General features: G+C 40.0%; 1 protein-coding gene across 17 annotated transcripts in view; it reads left to right on the forward strand.

Moving 5' to 3' along the window:
- The window catches only part of WNK1 (WNK lysine deficient protein kinase 1), a 106,229-nt gene that overhangs the window by 72,751 nt on the left and 14,587 nt on the right, over positions 1 to 18,891 (forward strand). For 9 of the 17 annotated variants that reach the window (XM_027463421.3, XM_027463429.3, XM_027463434.3 and 6 more), the window contains 13 exons: positions 424 to 897; positions 1,933 to 2,214; positions 2,352 to 2,405; positions 2,898 to 2,989; positions 3,535 to 3,697; positions 4,260 to 4,376; positions 6,543 to 6,716; positions 7,516 to 7,567; positions 7,729 to 7,869; positions 8,226 to 9,652; positions 13,691 to 13,774; positions 17,465 to 17,551; positions 18,241 to 18,310. In XM_027463421.3, coding sequence (XP_027319222.3) covers positions 424 to 897; positions 1,933 to 2,214; positions 2,352 to 2,405; positions 2,898 to 2,989; positions 3,535 to 3,697; positions 4,260 to 4,376; positions 6,543 to 6,716; positions 7,516 to 7,567; positions 7,729 to 7,869; positions 8,226 to 9,652; positions 13,691 to 13,774; positions 17,465 to 17,551; positions 18,241 to 18,310 — 3,217 coding nt within the window. The remainder of the gene's footprint in view (positions 1 to 423; positions 898 to 1,932; positions 2,215 to 2,351; positions 2,406 to 2,897; positions 2,990 to 3,534; positions 3,698 to 4,259; positions 4,377 to 6,542; positions 6,717 to 7,515; positions 7,568 to 7,728; positions 7,870 to 8,225; positions 9,653 to 13,690; positions 13,775 to 17,464; positions 17,552 to 18,240; positions 18,311 to 18,891) is intronic. The other 8 variants (XM_072039579.1, XM_072039602.1, XM_027463441.3 and 5 more) reach the window with 5 other exon arrangements.

An 18,891-nucleotide genomic window follows, 5' to 3' on the forward strand; every position in this document is an offset into this window, starting at 1 on the left:
GGCACAGTGGCTTTTCATTTTCCATTGCTTTAGTCCCCATACCCAAAGCTAAGAGATTTGTTGAAAGATTTGTGCTTCTTTCCTGTAAGAGGACAGGCTTGGCTCTGGGGACAGAGTTGAGGGGAATTGGATTCTGTTTATGCACAAGTCAGTGCTTCAGGGTATTCTAATGTTGCTCTTTCACCCTCTGTGGGTGTCTGTTTCAAGAGCTTGTGGAGTTCTTCAGGGGAAGTGTTGCGAAGAGAGGACCTTTTGGGACTCCAGACAACTTCCCAGCCACTCTGCCAACTGTGCTCCCCACCCACTTTAACAGAGTGCTGTAACTTGAATAATTCTTTCTTTGACTAATGCATAAAAATTCTGCTTTCTGCAACCCTGCTTAAAAAACAAAAAAATCTATCTCTATTTTCTTTACCTCCCCAGCTTCCTGTTTCCCAACCAGTGTCGATCATCCAAGGCGAGCCTCAATTACCTGTTGCAGCACCTTCTCTCCCTCAACCATCAGTTGCCCCATCAGTCCCTATTGGCTCTCACTTTCTACCCATGGGACAGCCCTTGCCAACTTCCATGGTTCCCCAGTTCTCGGTCTCTCAGTTGCCCATAGCAGCTCCTCACGTGTCAGTGGCTCAGCCGGGTTTCCAGTCGCTGCCCATTTCAATGCCAGGTGGCATGAATCAGCCATTGCTCACGCTGGCAACATCTGCTGCGGCAACTGCTATCCCTGTAGGATCAACTGTTGTCCCTAGCCAGCTTCCCACACTGATGCAGCCTGTGGCTCAGTTGCCCAGCCAGGTTCTCCCGCAGCTCCTACAGCCGGCTGTCCAGTCCGTGGGATTGCCAGTCAGCATTGGACAAGCTGCTGAAGCTTCACTTCCTGCTGGAGATGCTCTTTACCAGGTATTGTTGCAAGCCAGCAGAGCTCTTCCCCACCCCTGCCCTCCACATTCACCTGCTCTAAGGAGCCAGCTCAGAACTGTGTGCCTTGGCCAACTCACTTCTCAGAAGAGAGCCACTGAGCCACAAAGATGAATTCTGTTTTGTGGTCAAGGACATTTTTAAAGAGGAAAAAGTGTCCTCCAGCACCCTAGTGTTTTGAGTTTTATTTTTATTTTTTACATTTGGCAGTGGAATTTGTCTAAAATGACATAGTGCAGGACTTTGGACAACAACTGTGTCAAGGAGGATATCCAAGAGATCTGCCAAGTTGAATAAAAAAAAAGAGACCCAAAACATTGTGATTTAAATATGGGAGTCTTGTTTTGGAAAGAGAATCTGTGGCAGCATATTCAGCAATGTCAGTATTTCATACCAAGTCTGGGAAGGGGAAGGGAGGTGGGGAGGGGTTTACACTGATTTTCTAGAAATAAGGCGACATGGATCTTGAATATAAAGTAAGTACCTGATGCTAATCATGAAGTGCTAGACTGGTCAGCAAGGACTGTTTCAATCTACTTTGTGCAATCGTTGTAAAAATGGCAATATGAATAGTGACAAAAATTATGACTTGGCATGTGATTTTCTTTTAGAACAAAGTTGCATTAAGGTACTGATAGTCTCAAGAATCAGCAGCAGTTGCATAACGTAGTCTGAGCAGTTCAGCCTGAAAATTCTTCAAACTAATTTCAAGTCTCAGGTCTTTAAAATATTAAGTCACATAGGCAACTGGAGAGAGTTGGGAGATGAAGATTGTTTTGACTGAGACTTGAAATTTTGGGTGGGAATTTGCTCGTTGTAGCATGGTGACCTGTAAGCTGAGCTTTGGCTACTTGAGCAGCTGCTCTGCTTCTCTGGAAAGATGGTCTTTGGAAGAACTTGAATAAATACAGAAAGTTAGAAAATGCCCCTGAAACTGACACTTTTTTATTTTGTTTGTTTATTTTTTCCTAATTAGCTTTGATACTCGCTAACTTGACTTCTTCATTTCTGTTGCAGGGCTTTCCATCTCGGCTGCCGCCTCAGTACCCAGGAGACTCAAGTGTTGCACCTTCCTCTGCTGTGGCTTCTGTTAGCGTTCCTTCTGCTGTACTGTCCCCTCCCTTACCCACAGATGTAGTGGCTCAGCCAGGCTATCTTGCCCCCGTTGTGCAGCCGTATGTGGAGCAAAATGTTTTAGTTCCTATGGGCAACCTAGGAGGACAGGTTCAAGTGCCCCAGCCTACAGTGAGTTTAGCACAACAGGCCTCGTCAGCCTCTTCACAGCAGGCAGTTGTGGAGGTAATTATGTTGAATATAATGTAACAATACATTTAGGGTGTTTAAATTACGGTACAATGTACGTGTGTGGGGAACTAATCCCTTCCATGCTTGTCTTCAGATGGAAATTAATGTTTCAAATAACCTTTTTCTTACAGCAGAATGTCATGCCAATGTGGGGACCTTGTTGCCACTGGCTGTTCTGTTGGGAAGTGAGTGTGCCTCCTACAGGCAAAAACCTGTTAACACTTCACTTCTTGCTAGTACTGTAGAATATTTTGCCATATCAATGAGAAACTGCAACTGATAGCCTTTGAGATCCTCTCGTTATGCCCGTTCCCTGCAGCGTTGATGTTGCTAGGGAGAATTTGAATCGTCTTTGAGTTCTGCATTGGCTTGCCTTTTGCACATTCTGTTAGTAAGACTATGGCTGCATGGCAAACTGTAGTGACACGTAGCAGCAGAAAGGATGGCTGATTTTCTGCCCTTCCCCCACTCCTCCCCAGGATGACAATTTGCTTCACTGCAGTTTGCTCTCCAATCTTTTTGTAAATTAGAGCTTTCTAGATGCCAGCTGTTTGAAGTTCTAAAAAGGCAGTGCTTTTAGCTTTATAACTGATTTGGGAGGAAAAATTGAAAACTAAGGGGTGACTTCAAAAGGATGGGGATTCTTTGGAGTTCTTGATGCAGGTTTCTATCCATAGGGCACTCAAGGAGTCTCACAGACTGCTCCTTCAGAGTCGCTGCCATCAACACAGCCTGCTCAGTCTACTCCTTTGGCTTCCTCTATGGATAGGTAAGCATGGATTTCTTTTCACCATATTGAATTTCAACTTGATGTGACAGTTTATCCAAAGAAGAAAAATCTTTAGGTACCTCTTTTTCACCAGGGAATGTTTCTTTTTCATTTGGGGTGTTCTCTGAGGACAGGAGGAAATAAACTTCGTAGAGGAAAAATAGGTTTATGAGAGTTGAAGAAAGGTTTGCTTTACAGCAGACTATGAAGGGAGCAAATAGGTTCATGCATAGTGACTTCTAATCTTTTGTATTGACTGTAAGGGATGCTTTTCTGTCCTTTTGGCACTTAAACAGAATTTAAAATTCATGCAGCTTGAAAACATATTTGGAAGATGTACAGCTCAGCTTACAAGAAATACGTAATTAATTACTCTTATAATTACTATTCAAGCAGCTTTATTGGTTGACAGGATTCTTCTCCCCTGCTCTGTGATTAACAGGCAGCCACTGCTATCCTGAGGAGAATATCATCTGGCAGGGTAAACCGTATTGTTGTTGCAGCTATGGAGTGCACGGGTACTAATACAGAGTTGCTTTTTTTAGTGCACATTCTGATGTTGCTTCAGGACTGAGTGATGGCAATGAGAATGTTCCAGCTTCTAGTGGGAGGCACGAAGGGAGGACTACCAAGCGTCACATGCGGAGGTCTGTCCGCAGTCGCTCTCGCCATGAGAAGACTGCTAGGCCAAAACTGAGAATTCTAAATGTGAGTGTTGTGGTTTTTGTTTTTAACTTAAGTGACAGTTTGGTAATGTTGATGCCTGTTTTTGAACTTCAAAAGTTGCTTTTCTTCTGAGGAATATGTGTCTTCTGTGTGCTTGTTTGGTATGTTGCTGTTCCCCCCAGACACCTCTAAGCACACAAGCTGTTCACTGTGTTTCTTCTGCTTCTGGAGTCAGTATTCCAAAAGTCATAACTAAAAGCTTTTGGGAGCATTACAGATGGCAAAATCAGCTTGCTTAGCCACTAGTGATTCCACAGACTATTCCTGAATATTTGCTTTAATCTTATTAGTAAAGCTAGGCCAGTGACCTGTAAGCTAGAAAGGAACAAGGGAGCATCAGGAGTTCTAGAGAAGTGTGGACAAGGTAACCTTGGATGTTTGAGTAATTGGCAGATCCTCAGAAAAATAGTGCAGTAAATTGCACTGTTTATTAGTCTAGAAAAAGAGAATGTGTTCATCTTAAAGCACTACTTTTGGTTTGCCTCCATGGGCTTTAAAACTCAGGTCTTCTATTCTCATGCTTTTCATAATTTATTCACTGTAGGTTTCAAATAAAGGTGATCGGGTAGTGGAATGCCAGCTAGAGACACATAATCGGAAAATGGTTACTTTCAAATTTGATTTGGATGGTGACAACCCTGAGGAAATTGCTTCGATTATGGTAAGATACGTTTCAGAAATAAAAGATTGAATCCAGTCTTAATCACAGTAATAATATAAGCAGTCTTATTTTCTTCTTTCCATGTAGCATAGCCTGCTTCCTCTTTTCCCTGTGCTCACTTTATTGGTTTGTAAGTACAGCTAGAGACTGGAATATGAGTGGAATATGAAATTGACAGTTAATATTGCATGCTTAGTTCATGTGAACATTTGAGTCAGTTTTTTTTAATCCTAAAATTTCAGGTTTTACTGACTATCTGCTTTCATTTCTTCACGGTCTTATTTTTGGAAAACCTGCAGACAACATTTTTGAAAACACCACAAAGTTAAATAAATTGTTTGCTTTTCTAAGGCCAAAACATTGCTAAATCTTTAAAACTTCTGCTTAAGGTTTGAGTTTTTGTTGTTCTTAACTGAAACATCAAGATTCTGCCCTTTAAGGAATGAAAATCACTTTTTTTCCCATTTCTGAAAGTTAGTAATGACTGCTGCTTTTGACTAAGCTAGCCAATGTCTCTGAAAATAAACAAATAAGCCTCTCATTCAGCAGATACTGGTCAAACATAGAAAAGAACTTACCATTTAAACACACACACACACACACACACATATATATAGGACATGTTTAAATGCAAGTACCTTGTGGGAGGCTCTATTCCACACTACAATTATTTTAATTTTAATATTCCTGTGCTGGCACAATCTGAATGAGACTGAGGATCACTTTAGTGTTACTGAAATGGAGTGGAGAAGTGGTGGGTTGGAGCAGGATGTAACACAAAAAGCAGTATCTTTTCCCCAGCTTCTTGGACACTTGTGTGGTATTCCTTGTTTGGCACAGAAAGGTGGCAGAATAATAATAATAGGTGGTCTGTGCTGGCTTCCTACCTTTTCAGAAGGAACCAAATTAGAGACTCAGGAGAGAAAGCCTTTCCAAGAAAGAGGAAGTTGGTTCTTGGCTATGTACCTGTATTGACAGTGTAAACAAGTCAGTTACATGATATTAAGTGTCAAGAAACATGTAGGCGATACAGATCTTACATTGTATCATGTCTCAATTGATCCTATGGAGGAATAAAATAGTATGTTTGATTAAAGAGCAGACAGTTGACAAGTGCAAACAAAGTAAGTGAAGTGTGTTTCCAAAGCACAGTCATGTCATCGAAAGTACATGACCTAATCTAGAATTTTGTGCTCACCACTTTCTTGTTGAATATTGAGGAAACTTTTGGTTATAAGACTTTTCAATATTCATTTCAGTCAGGTCTATTCCACGTACCTCCTAGGTATCTGGCACTACTTTAAGTAAAGCACTGAAGGTTTTTTTAATTAGTAAGTATTCTGCATTGCAAAGGCTGATATAAGTATATCATGCTCGTTTCTTGGGTTTCTGAACCAGCATCCCAAAAACCTGTTGAGAACAGTGTCTCATGCTTTACCTCTAAGGCACTTTCTCTCTCTTTCTCCACAGAGGTACTCTGACTGACAGCTTTACTTAGGTTTTGTAGAGTAACTGACTCTGGGAGGATGTTACTGTGTAGTATTTCAGGAGACAGATTTTTTTTCTTGGTTCAGACTAACAAACTAAGAATTCTTGTCTAAAGGCAAAGTGTACTTATTTAATCTCATTTACCCCAACATAAGCAGCAGTGTGTATTTTTATAAAGCAGTATAGTGTGTTGAAACTAGATAGGCTGAATGTGCTTCCTCTCACCAAATAGGGAACGTAATAATTGTGTTTATGTACTGCAGTCACACTTTCAAGAGCTAGTTCAGTACACAATGGAAATAGAGTAGCACAGAATCCATCTTGCAATATAGAATTTTATTTTTTTTAAATATATCTTTCTTTAAATGTGCCAGTAAAATGGGGTTGCTAATTTTCAATTTCACTGTATTAAGGAAAGATTGAGGTTACAGGTAGAAAATGAGATCGAATGTTGTTCCACAGTAAAGAGAAAACAAGGGCAAGTATTTCGGTGCTGGAGATGATGAGAAACAATTGTTTCCCTTCAGGATGTCATCAACTTTAATTTGTGCATAAGAATGGTGAAGGGAGGACAAACAGTAACACTGAAAGTTAAATTATGGTCACTCAATGTTCAATACATAGTTCTGAAATAAATTGTGATAAATAAAAAATATTGCTCTTTTGCTGTCTTTACAGGTGCAGAATGAGTTTATTTTAGCAACTGAGAGAGACTCATTTGTAGAACAGGTGCGAGAGATCATTGAGAAAGCAGATGAAATGCTGAGTGAGGATGTAAGTGTGGAGCCAGAAGGTGATCAGGGTTTGGAGAGTATGCGGACAAAAGATGATGGCTTCTTTCCAGGGTCGCAGGTATGTAAAAGATGGATTGCTTTAGCTATTCACCTTTTCAGTTTTGGGTGGTATGGTTTTGTGAGCAGAGCTAGTTAGAACTGAAACATCCTTTCATGGGAAATATCAAAGCTTAAAATTGAAATGAAAAGATAACCAGAGCTTCAGATCAGGATGGAAGCTTAAAATTCATTTAGAAAGATAAATAACTTAAACCATTGTTTTTTGACATGTTCTAATGCTTCTGAAGGTGCTGAATTTCCAAATAGGAAATTCACCAAATGTCTGCTAGGCAGACAGTATTAAATGCTGAGGATTCTTGGGTTTGAGGTTGTTGTAAGGTAGGACACTAAAATCCCTTCTGTGGCTCCATGAACACTGAGAGCTTGGACTCAAGCCCTCTGTGGTCAGTGAGCTACTAAGAGATTGGATGGGTCAATTGGAAAGCACAAGTATTGAAGCTGGTTGTTGGGAGTCATAAGGGGTGACATTTCCTGAATCTCTGCCTTATTTCCACCTAGAACTACTTTGAAACATCCATTTATTTACCTATGGATTGTTTAAGGAAACAGGCTGGAATGCCTGTTACAAAAAAAGATGCTTAGATCAATTTGTTACATTAACAGTCACTAAACCAAGAAGTTATAAAAGCACTGTAGATGACATTTGTCTAGGTAAAATTCTACTGGTCTGGTAATGGTGCTTGGGTCCATGGCACTGTATACCTTAAATGCCCACATTTCAGTAAGCTAGCATTTTAAGAACTATCTTGTGGGTTTCTGTTTCAGAATAGAACTTTAAATTTTATCTTACTTTACAGAAATTAGAGTTCAAACAGCCAGATCCTACATCTTCCATGCCACAAAGAATAGGTAAGTCTTTTGTGATTTTTTTCGACAGTTACCTTTTTCTGTTTCAGCGGATGGGTGCAGCCAGGTTTTTATTTTGTATGATGGAGTTCACATTCCATATTGCAGGTGATGTATTTTGTTGCAACTCTGTATCACTGAATATCCAACTTCTTTCTGTTTAGGGGTTCCTCCTAGCTCCTTTACCCAGGTTGTCCATTCTGCAGGAAGACGGTTTATTGTCAGCCCTGTCCCTGAGAGTCGGTTAAAAGAACAGGGATTTTTCACCTCTGCTATTCCTGGAGCAAAAGAAACTCCGGATATGGGTAAGTTATCTAAACTCTTAAACTGTGAAGGCTAAGACTTGTTCTTCAAAACTGAATTTATTTGACTAAACAGACAAGCTCCTAAGCACTTAAAGTACTTGGAAGTAGGGAAATGACTGGGCTGGTAAGGAGTGGTTATAATCTGGATGATGATATGCAAGATTGTTGCAGGAAAAATTGTTGATGGGCTGTCTGCAGGACTCTGAAACCTTAATTCAGTGGTTTTAATTTGTTCCTGGATTTATATATATATTTTCTAAGTTACACAGAGAGATAAGCTTGGTCTTGGTCTAGCAGTAGGAGATAGTTCACTTAGCAAAATTCATTACAGTGTTGATATTTTTCTATTCCTTCAGTTGCTGCATCTCCGCTACATGGTCCTGGAATGAATCTCTCCCACTCTGCATCATCACTGAGCTTGCAGCAAGCTTTCTCTGAGATGGGGCATGCTCAGATGACAGAAGGACCTAGTACAGCTCCTCCAGTGTTCAACCAAACAATACCACCATTTCCACCCGCGCTTTCTACCATGGCAGGCAGTGGTGCACCTCCCACATCTGCAGCTGCTCCTTCAATATCTGTTCCCTCTAGCACAGGTGTTTCTCTTCCAGGTTCTGTTACTTTGCCTTCAGAAAGTGCAGCTGCTGGAGTTGCGCCAAGTGCAAGTGTGCCAAGCTCTGTTTCCCCTCCTCCAGCCTCACAGTCTGGACAGCAGTCCAGTGGTGTGGCTTCCAGTGCGAGCGCCCCCGCTTCTTTCTCCTTAACTGTCACGTCCCAGCCTGCTCAGCCAGTAACTGCAGACATCGCCCCCAGCATCAGCACACCGGCTTCTTTGGCACTGCCGGCTACCCAGGTTGCTGGTGTCACTGGTCTCGGTGTCGTTGCACCAGCTGTGACATCTCAGTCTGCTCCTCAAATTGTGAGTAGTGTAGCAGCACCACAGACATCTGTTGCCCTGTCTCTGGCTCAGAACGTGGCTTTGCAGCTTCCTCAGCTTAGTACTAGTGGCTCTGTCTCCAGTCTGGCAGAAACAACAGTTGTCAGTGCTCCACAGTCACTACCTGAGAGTGGGCAGCCTGTAGATAAATCACAGCTTTGCAGTGCAGCTGGCTTACCTCTCCCAGTCTCTGCACCTTTATCATCCTCTGTAGCAACAAGCGTTTGTGGTTCCGTCACTCAGCCTGTTATACATCCCTTACTCATCCCATCAGCAATTACATCAACACCTGTCCTGCCCCAGATTCCAGGTGCAACACCTATGTTGCCCCAGGTTCCCTTACCTGGTGTCTTACCACAGCCAGTCACTAACTTGCCTGCAGTACAGCAAACATTGATACACAGCCAGCCTCAGCCGGCTCCGTTACCCAACCAACCTCACGTTCACTGTATGGAGGCTGATGCTGATGCTCAGTCTAAAGCACCTGGTATTGACGATATAAAGACCCTGGAAGAAAAGCTACGGTCTCTCTTCAGTGAACACAGTAACGTGGGAACAGCACATCCATCAGTATCTCTGGAGACATCGCTGATAATGGAAACTACTGTTATTCCTGGGATACCAACCACCGCTGTGGCACCAACTAAACCCCTGACGTCCGTTAGCACTTGTATACCTCCAAGCAGTTTGCCTCTTGGACCGACTGGCTTGCCAGTGCTGACACCAGTTGCCACCCCTGGGCAAGTGATCACCCCGGTCAGCTATATTTCGGCACCAAGCAGCATTGCAACAGCAGCAGTGAAACCAGGCACCTCTCCTTCGAAGCCCCCTCTTAGCAGGGTACCGGTAAGAAATGCAACGTTTGTGTGAATATTCAAGTATTGTAGAAAACAGCCTTTTTGAACAGAATCCCTTTTTTTTTACAGCAAAGTGTTTATTTAGACAAGTATGTCTTTGGTTATAAGATCAGAAGGAAAATTTCATCTTGTTTTATTTGTCCCAAGAGGTGTTTTCTTCTGTTCATGCTGAAACAAATGTCCAATTCTATATCGTGTCTGAGCTATTAAATGTCACTGTTCATTTTTCTTACTCCTACCATGAAGAGTGAAGCACCATGAAGTGTGTGTTTTTTTTGTTTATCTTTTTCCAAATAGAAGTTTGAGAATCTTGCTTTGAATAGGTTTTTATTTTATCCATAATAAGTAAAACAAGTAAGGGAGGTGTTACGTTTCATAAAGTAGTTGTGATTGCTTAGCTTTGCTTCTTATCATTAGCCTGATCCTTGAAAGCAAGGATGAACCTGACAGTGCTTTTTTTTTTTTTTTTTAAGTCCTCTGTTCCTTACATAGTGCCTGGATAGTCTGATAGTCTCTTTCTTCCAAATGCTAGATTTGTGAAAACAGGATTCTGAAAAATTTTGAAGAGATGAGAGTATCTGGAAACATAAACAGCATTTTTTTTTCTGAATTGTGCTCTGCAAACACTGTTTCATAAAGTGTTGAGCTACGTTGTATAGTAACAACTTGAGATGTCATGAAGTTGTTACTTGGCTCACTAACCAGAAGTGTAGGTATGTCAAATTAGGCTGGCATTTATGAATTGTTGCCAGTGCATTTCAGTATTTTAAACCATTGTTAGCTCTTTCCTTTTCAAACCTTACATGCTAATGGTTGAAGAAGCATTCAGGTTTTTAACAGAAGAAAAGCCTTAATGTGCACTTCTGTTTCTGTAACATTCTTTCCCACTCACCAACACTTCATTGTCTTTAGCCAACCTTGGTATTAGAATAGAATAGTTCAGTTAGAAGAGACTTACAGAGATCATTGAGTCCAACTGCCCAACCGCTTCAGGGCTAACCAAAAGTTAAAGCACATTATTAAGAGTTACCCAAATGACCTGAAGCTGGTTAATGTTCAAGGCATTCTAATTGAGTTAATGCTCCTACCATCTCCATTTATGAGCAGTCTTTCCCTTGTATTCTTACTAATACAGCTTCCTCCCACTTCCTCTGTGATTGTGTATGTAGCAGATGTAGAAAATGCTTCTTCCCTTACTATTTGAGCCAGTACTTCCTTGGGACTTGAAAATCTAAGTTTATTTATCTCTAATTTTGAACACTGATTTCGTAACCAAAACGTATTTTTTTTTCCCTTTTTATGTTTCTGTGCTTCTCTGAGAAGCACATCCAAGTCCTTGGAGGCTTCTTTCCCATGCTGTAAAGCACTGATGCTGCTGTATTTTTCTGCTAGCGGTAGAATCATTAATACTTCCCCCTTGGGGAATCTTGAATGCTCTGTTCAGGGGAGCAAGGCAACAGAAAACAAACTTAAGGCTTCTTGCCTTGCCCTATGATAAATAAATTAAGTTTCTAGGGTGAGGTAGAGAGCAGAACTCCTGTGCTTTGCCAACCAGGCTGATGTTATTACTTTCCCAGCTGTTTTTACAAAGGTGAAGGGACAGATGGGGTACGAATATGGTACCATTCCTGTGTAGAGATGGATATTTTTCTAAGACGAAACCAGATGTGATCACTGAAAAGAATTGGTGAAATAATTTCATCAATTTTATATAGGATAAGGAAGTTACAGCTAATCATAATAGTGTGTTAGTAGACTAACATGTAAAATTTGAGATCTGAGGGAATTTTATAGCTGCTATAGCAATAACCTTTGAGAATTTCACCAGCCTCTCCAAGATTTCTCCTTATTTTATTTGTTACAGTTTTCTAGGAATCCCTTTCTATTTGATTGATTCTGCTATGCTACTTTCAGCTGCATTCATATTCTATTTACCTACCTTGGATTTTCTTCCTTGAAGGTTAAGTAAACCATACTGATGCTACTGAGAGTATAAGTCTACAGTTATCCCATGGGTTACACGTTGACCTCTAAATCTACCTTTAACAAGACCCCACTGGAGTAAACTTAATGGAGAAGTAAGAGATGGAGATGTAAAAGGGGGATACTGAATGAATGGAGCTAAGACTGTGGAGACTCATCTGTTTTTTTCCTGAACCCCAGCAGATACTAGAAATGGCATCTTTTCTCTTACCTAGTGGAGGTCATGTCCGTATAACACTTGCCTTGAATTGTAAATGATTCACCAACTTGGACTCAGAAGTTACATTTTAAGCAAAATTGTGTTATTGCCCAGTGGGGCACTTCTTTCCCTTTTAGATTGTTTTCATATGCAAAGTTAGGAAATTTCTGCTGTGGAGGTGCATGAATAATGCCAAGGAAGTTAGGGAAGAAATTTAGATACAGAGGCATTTATACTGAAATGCAGCTGAGAATTAAAAAAAGATTAAAAAACTGTAAAACCTAGTTTCTGGTTCAGGAACAGTTGGGAACATTTAGAAACCTGCTAATTGCAAACCTGTAATTAAAAATGCTTGGATTTAAATGTAATAAATATTTGGGGTTTTTGATGTCTGTTCTAGGAAAACTAGCTCCTTTCTGAGTCTTTCACTTCTAAATTACTTTGTGTTTGTTGTTTTTTTGGTTTTTTTTGTTTTTTTTTTTCAAAACTTAACTTTAGTTTCACTTGGTGTTGTTTTTAAGGAGCTTAATGCTTTAGTTATCTGGGGTTTGCTAAACTGGGGGCAAGGGGGGCATTTGATTTTGTTTATGGTCAGCCTGTTAACCTGCACGGTAAATATGTTTTGAGTTGTCTTACAAATGTATTTAAAGTATGTTTTGCCTCTTATTTATAAACAAAGTGATTAATTTACCACAGCTGAACAAGTCAACATGCATCAGAAACAGTAATGCCCATGTGTATGTTCATAGCACACACACAAGCTGAGGTAGTACAACTTGGCTAAGTTCCTACCCCAACATTTGGGGAAGGGTGGATAATTATGGCAGGTATCCTCACTGGTCGGCTATTTCTGCAGTCTGAACTATTAGTTAAGCTGTGGTAACGTGACTGCAGGCGAGAACTGGTTCTGTTTGCAAGGACCAGAGCAGACTTTGGGCTGGTGACATGTACCCAGCAGTGTTCCTGTCACAGAAGGGGAGCTGGCTGACCAGCACAGTAACTCATAAGGCTATCCTGTGTTTCTGAAACTTCAGAGTCACAGACAAACCTTCACGGTTACAGCTGAGAATAAGAATTGCAAATTGTGTAATGGGTTGCTTAGTTCCTAGGACTTCCCACTTCCCTAACAATGGACATAACTAACTGGAATGTGCTCTCCGACCTTGCTGGGAGGCTTTGATCCCTCATTCTAACCTTTCCGGTCTCTCTAACCCCTTCCATGTAACCTGGATGACTTCCCCTTATTCAGCTGCATGGCCTAGTCATCTTCTGTGGGTGATCAATATCCTCAGGATCAAGGCCACTAATGGATCAGGAGACTGGTGTAAGAAACTTTCGAATGGGCTTTCAACAAGTGGAGACATCCTCAAATGTGACAGTTCTGATCAAGTCATTGCTTGGAACAGCTTGCCAGCAGCACATGGCTTGGTGTTGTTAGTGGGCCATCTTTTGTGAGGAGGTTGAGTGCATTCCTGCACCCTTCCAAAAGCGTTTCCAAGAGGCTTTATTTATGAAGAAATATTGTTGTAGCATTTCTCGCAGACTTGAAAATACAATTGCCAAGATGCTCTGCTCCTGGGCAGAGCAGCTTGCTTCAACTGGTAATTGTGGCCAGTCAAAGGCAGCCTGAATTAAAACAACAAAACCAGACAACCCTCCCAGCCCTGACACACACGCTTCAGCTGTCACAAAGCTCCCCAAGGACTCGATGCTAACTTTCCAGGAAGGAAGTCTCCACAGAAAAAATGTAGAGGCCTCTGTCATATAGCACGACTGACTGTAACGTGGTGTCTGATCCTCCTGTTGTGCCGTGTCTGATGGACTCGCGTTTCCTCTTCATCTTAGGTGCTACCAGTAGGCTCTGAACTTCCAGCTGGCACTCCGTCCAGTGAGCCGCTGCCACCTTTTCCGGGACCTTCACTAACTCAGGTGCTACACAACTCAGCAGATTTTTATCTGCCTCTTTTTCTTTCAAAGAGCATGTTTCGATTAAACTCTCCATTGCATGTTATTAATGTCTGTTTTTCTGTTCTTTTGACTGAGTAACCCCTTTTGTGTAAATGGAGCAGTGGCCAGAGTTGCTTCAGCACTAGAGGTACAGCTCGCCCTTTGGGATGCTGTACGCAGTGTCTGAAGTACAGAAGCAATTGAATCAGGCTTGGAGTTATTTACTGTTTTAACCTGAACCTTAAATTTATTTTTTAAGTGTAACACAGGTGAGTGCGTGCATAACCTTGAACTTGTTTTCTTCTTACGATGAAAAGATGCTTCCCTAAATAGCTATATACTGTAATTAAATGTTAATGAAAAAAAAAAACAAACAAACAAAATTCCTGGCTTTGAGAAATCCTGGTTTTATTTTTTATTTTTTTTGCAGTTATTACTAGACACTTATTTCAGTAGGTTTTCAGAGTTGTAAAAGGTCTGTGAAGCTCCAGACCAAAACAAGAGCTGAAATGTAACAGCGGCTTAACATTATTCAGTTTCTGTCCTTGTGTGCAACAGTTAGCTTGAGTGTTTTATATGTGAATTGAACAGATGGTCAACTCAAGATCACAAAGATAAAAAAGATAAAAACTTTTCCTTAAAAAAGAAAAAAAATAGATGAAAAAAAATTAAGGCAAAATTGTTTTATGGATCTTCTAAATGTCGTGCAAGGAAATGTCACATGGGAAGAATACACTTCAATATGCAAAGAAAGGCTGAAAAAATAACCAGACAAAACCCATGAGATCAAGAGATGGCAATATGCTACTTCTGAAAGAAAGAAGACTGAATAAACAGACAGCTTTTTATAGAGCTCTATTCAACTTGAAAATTACGATCCTAAATTTAAATTCAATTTTTATTTGATCGATATTTCATTCCAGTGTGTACCTAGTGGTGCCTGCTTAAGGTTCAAAGTAATTTTGTTGTAAATTTAGCACTACCTATGTATGTATACTTTGAATAGTATTTACCTCTTCCATCTGTGGCTTTGGTCCACAGGGAATAGTCCTTGAATACGTGTCCTAAAGCTACACTTAAACTGGAATCTGTCCTTTCATAGAATGGGATTATTTTTAAGTCATGAGTATAATTATTTTTCACTAACTTTTAAAAATATTTTTAAATTTTATTTTTTATTTCCAATAAAATAACTACAACATGAAGGCTTGTACAGTATTTCTGAGCATCATGGTCTGATTTATCTCCTTGACCACTGAATTTTATTGCAGACTGTGAGCTAACCTTGATAAAGTCCTGCTCCTTGACACTGTGGTAACAGTCTCCCTCTCATCTCTTGAAATAGAGCTCTCAAATTCAAGTTTCACCTATGGAAGTGAATTTAAAATGAACTGTAAAGGTCATTTTAGTTCTTTGCAAGCTGTTCCTTTTTGGGATTTAAAATAGTCTGTGAGAACCTCTCTATCTGAAAAGACTTAAATTGACTATCATACAAAGGAATAGTTTTAGAAAAACGTAAATAATTTAAGCTGTTAAGCAGCTTTGGTTAATGAGCTATCATGACTCATTCTATAACTAAAACTGTAAAAACAGATTTATATGTATTAGGATTCTGATCTTCAAAGATACTTTTTTAATTGGATTTTAATTTCTATCTTTCAAATGTGAGAAATATGGTATTCCCTGGTTCCAAGGGCATGAATAGAGTTGAACAGCAGGGCGTTAGCTGCTTTCGTGTGTTTTTTTGTTGGCTATGACATTAATTGTCCCTCCGTTTTCCATTTTTTTTCCTTCAGTGCTGTCTGTGCAGCAGCTGTCTTTATTCAATAGCTTGTTCAGTTCTCCCAGTAAATGTAATTATTTTGTGATCCCAGGGATCTCTCAGACAAGTTTGCACAGAGTATGTCCTAGAGTTTAGAATGGGAACGGCCTAGAAGGCCTAAATTGCAAAATGCTGAAAATTGGCATCTCGCCCTATCTTTTCCTGCTCGGTCACCTTCTCAGTCCTCCTGATGGAGCACATGCAAATCAATGACAGTACTACGTCCAGCTTTAATCAATGAGTCCTTGCAGATGGCTTTCATGTCCAGAGTTACTTTTTGGTTTTCTTTTTTTTTTTTTCCCTCCAAAAAGTATGTTTCAGTGTTTTGAAAGCAATGAGGGTCAGCCCACTGCTTGGGAGAGTATTATGCAGTGTAAGAAGGCAAATACTTGTTCTCTGTATGTAAGAAGACTATGAAAGTGAAGGCATTGCTCTCAAAACCTGTAACAGAAAGGAGACTGCTACTGTATTTTGTTTTATGTAATTCTCACTAGCAAGCAGAATGTGAGTAATTAGGCATGGGTATCTTATGTCTCCAACTGAGCGAGAAGCTGGTCATCTTATGTTGAGCTATGAGGTGGTAGTGTTAGCAAGCAACTTTTTTTTCCCTCTACCTCGAGGCAGAAGCTTTTTATGAGCCTGTCAGCCAGTTCTTTTTGAAGTATGATTTTGCCGAAGAGGAGATGCCAATTTGGTGACAATCCTTAGGTGTTCTTACCACAAGCAATGCTAGCAAATGGATCTGAAAGCAGTTGGTTAAAAATAAGTCCCATTAAGTTCACAGTAGTTTTTTGGTCATTGTTTGGAACTGGGTATCTTAGTAATCATTTGCCCAAACTCAAAGCAGTTGTAGCCACTTCAGTGACTCAAACCACAGGACTACTCCAAAAGGCTTCCTGAGGTTTGTCATAGGTCTTTCTGGTAGGGTCTGTGGTAAAAAGGTACAAGTAGAGATCTCTTGCTTGTCCTTTGCAAACAGGTGACCTAATTTCACCTCTCATTTGAACTCTAAAGCCTGTCTAGGAGTGTGAGACAGAATTGGAGAAGACTTACTGGATCAAATCTAGTTGACTGTGAAGAGCATTTGCTGCTGTCACACAATAACTGTCTGGAAAATTACGGACTTGTCTTGGAATAGCCAGGCTTGCCTTCCTTACTGATTCTGTCAATAGCTCATTACACTATTTTTTTTTCCTTAGTATCAGATTCCTAATTTGCAGTTCAAATGTGTGTCATCCCAAGACTAGTCTAGGACAGTTTGTTCCTCAGTCTTAAATACCCGTTCTTTTTATTCCTTAAGGAATAATTCCTTAATAAGGAATAAAAAGAGCCTTTTTAAGGTGTATTTAGAATATTCTTTCAAGCTTCATTTTGCTACTATTATTTCATAAAGAAATCTTTATCTCCTGATTGTTCTGATATCTCAGCTCCTCATTTGTTTACTTGAATCAAATCTCTTCCTGTAAGCATGAGTGCAGAGAACTATACAGTATTTCAGACAAAATGTCATTTTTACAGTATCACTGAATTAAATTAGCCTGCCTATCTGTTAAGTATTTTGATTACAGCATCTTTACAAAATTCTTAAGGGAAGAATGCAAACATCTGTCTTCAGGAAAAACAGAAGTTCCTGTTAACATTTCTTTTTCTATTTTTACCAAATATATTGCTTAAATTGTTCCCAGTCTTACTGTGCTATAAATGTGAAATGTGAGCATACAGGAACAGAACGTGGTAGAAATATAGAAGCTGTACTGACTACTTTCATATTAAATACGGCTGTTTTCTGAAATGTGACATGTTTTTCTCTTGAGCTGGGACACCTACTTACTTTTTTCCTCTCTCATCAGTCCCAGCAGCCACTGGAAGATCTGGATGCTAAGCTGAGAAGAACCCTTAGTCCAGAGACGGTTCCAGTGACATCTGCTCCTGCCTGTGTACGTTTGCAATGGTAGCAGTTAATAGTCCTGAGTAACGTCAGTGTTTTCTCAAGTTCATGCACTTAGATCACTGCCTTTAATATCATTATACTAGTCCATAGACTTTTAAAAATAAAAAGGAAGAGTCATCTTTCAGCTTGCAAGACTGAGTCAAACAAAATAGGGAAAATCCATAGATTACGATAGATACGGTATTTCTTGAGGCTGGTTTTGGTGTTAGTTCTTAACAGCTTTTTGGCAAAGTCATTAATATCACTGAAATAGAAGGGGAAGTGACTATGGGATAAGGGGAAAGAGGGTGTTAAAGAAGCAGTATGTGCTATGTCAGTCTAAATTTGGGAGGGCTGTTAAACGTGTGGATCTGAATGCTCACGGCTATAGTAGAAGTTTGATACAAAACAATGATAGTGGTTAACGTTATGATCTCCAGGTGGCTACTTACGCATTACTTCTGCAGAGTAAAAAGGGAGGTACTGCTGACAGCCTTGGGTTGTAAGGCATGCAAAATTTGCTGGTGTTGCTTGTCTTGCAGATTAAAAGATCTTGCATTAGTCCTATCATGGGTTATTCTGTAGCCCTGATGGAACTAAAAGATTCAGTAATATGCAATATGGTGGATTTGTTAAGGGTTCAATCAGACTGTGATTCTCATAAGTTTATTTTTATTTCCTCCCTTGAACTTGTAGTCTGTGCCCTCAGTGGCATCTACAACGGTTACCGGGCTGGTGTCCACAGCAGCACAGTCTCTGAAAGAAGGTAAGACAGCCTTTGTTATTTCAGGTGGTTTCTTAGCACAGAGATATAATAACAGAATTGAACAGACTAGCAATTTGAAAGGATATAGTCGTCATACGATGACAATTCCTTAAGAATTGTATTAGTTTTTGTAGCTAAACTGAACTTTTCCATTGTAGATGAAGAGAGGGGAATGATGCATGCATATTATAATAAATTATTTAGTATTCGAAGCTGACCAAAATAATAAATTAAGACTTGCAAAGAATGTCCAGTATGCTTCTGAGGTACAGCTTCAGGATTTGAAGGAACTGCTTTCTGTTTCGTTATATTCTTTGCAGTAACAGTAAGAAGTTTCGTGTTGTCATGCTGTTCTGCATGTAAGATATCTCCTCCTAATCACCGTTTTATTTCTAGTTAGTTAGAGAAATTGGTATTAACTAGAAATTAAAGAAACACGGTAACAAAAAAGATTCTTCTGGCTGCTTTAGAACAGCTGAAGAATGGCTAGATGATCAGCAACTGCATACTGGATGATCAATGACTTTCAAATCTAAATGACTTTTATTGTTGGGGATGGAGTTAGGGGGTAGAATCAAACA

The sequence above is a fragment of the Anas platyrhynchos genome, chromosome 1 (assembly GCF_047663525.1).
Source record: "Anas platyrhynchos isolate ZD024472 breed Pekin duck chromosome 1, IASCAAS_PekinDuck_T2T, whole genome shotgun sequence".
NCBI classification, from domain to species: domain Eukaryota; kingdom Metazoa; phylum Chordata; class Aves; order Anseriformes; family Anatidae; genus Anas; species Anas platyrhynchos.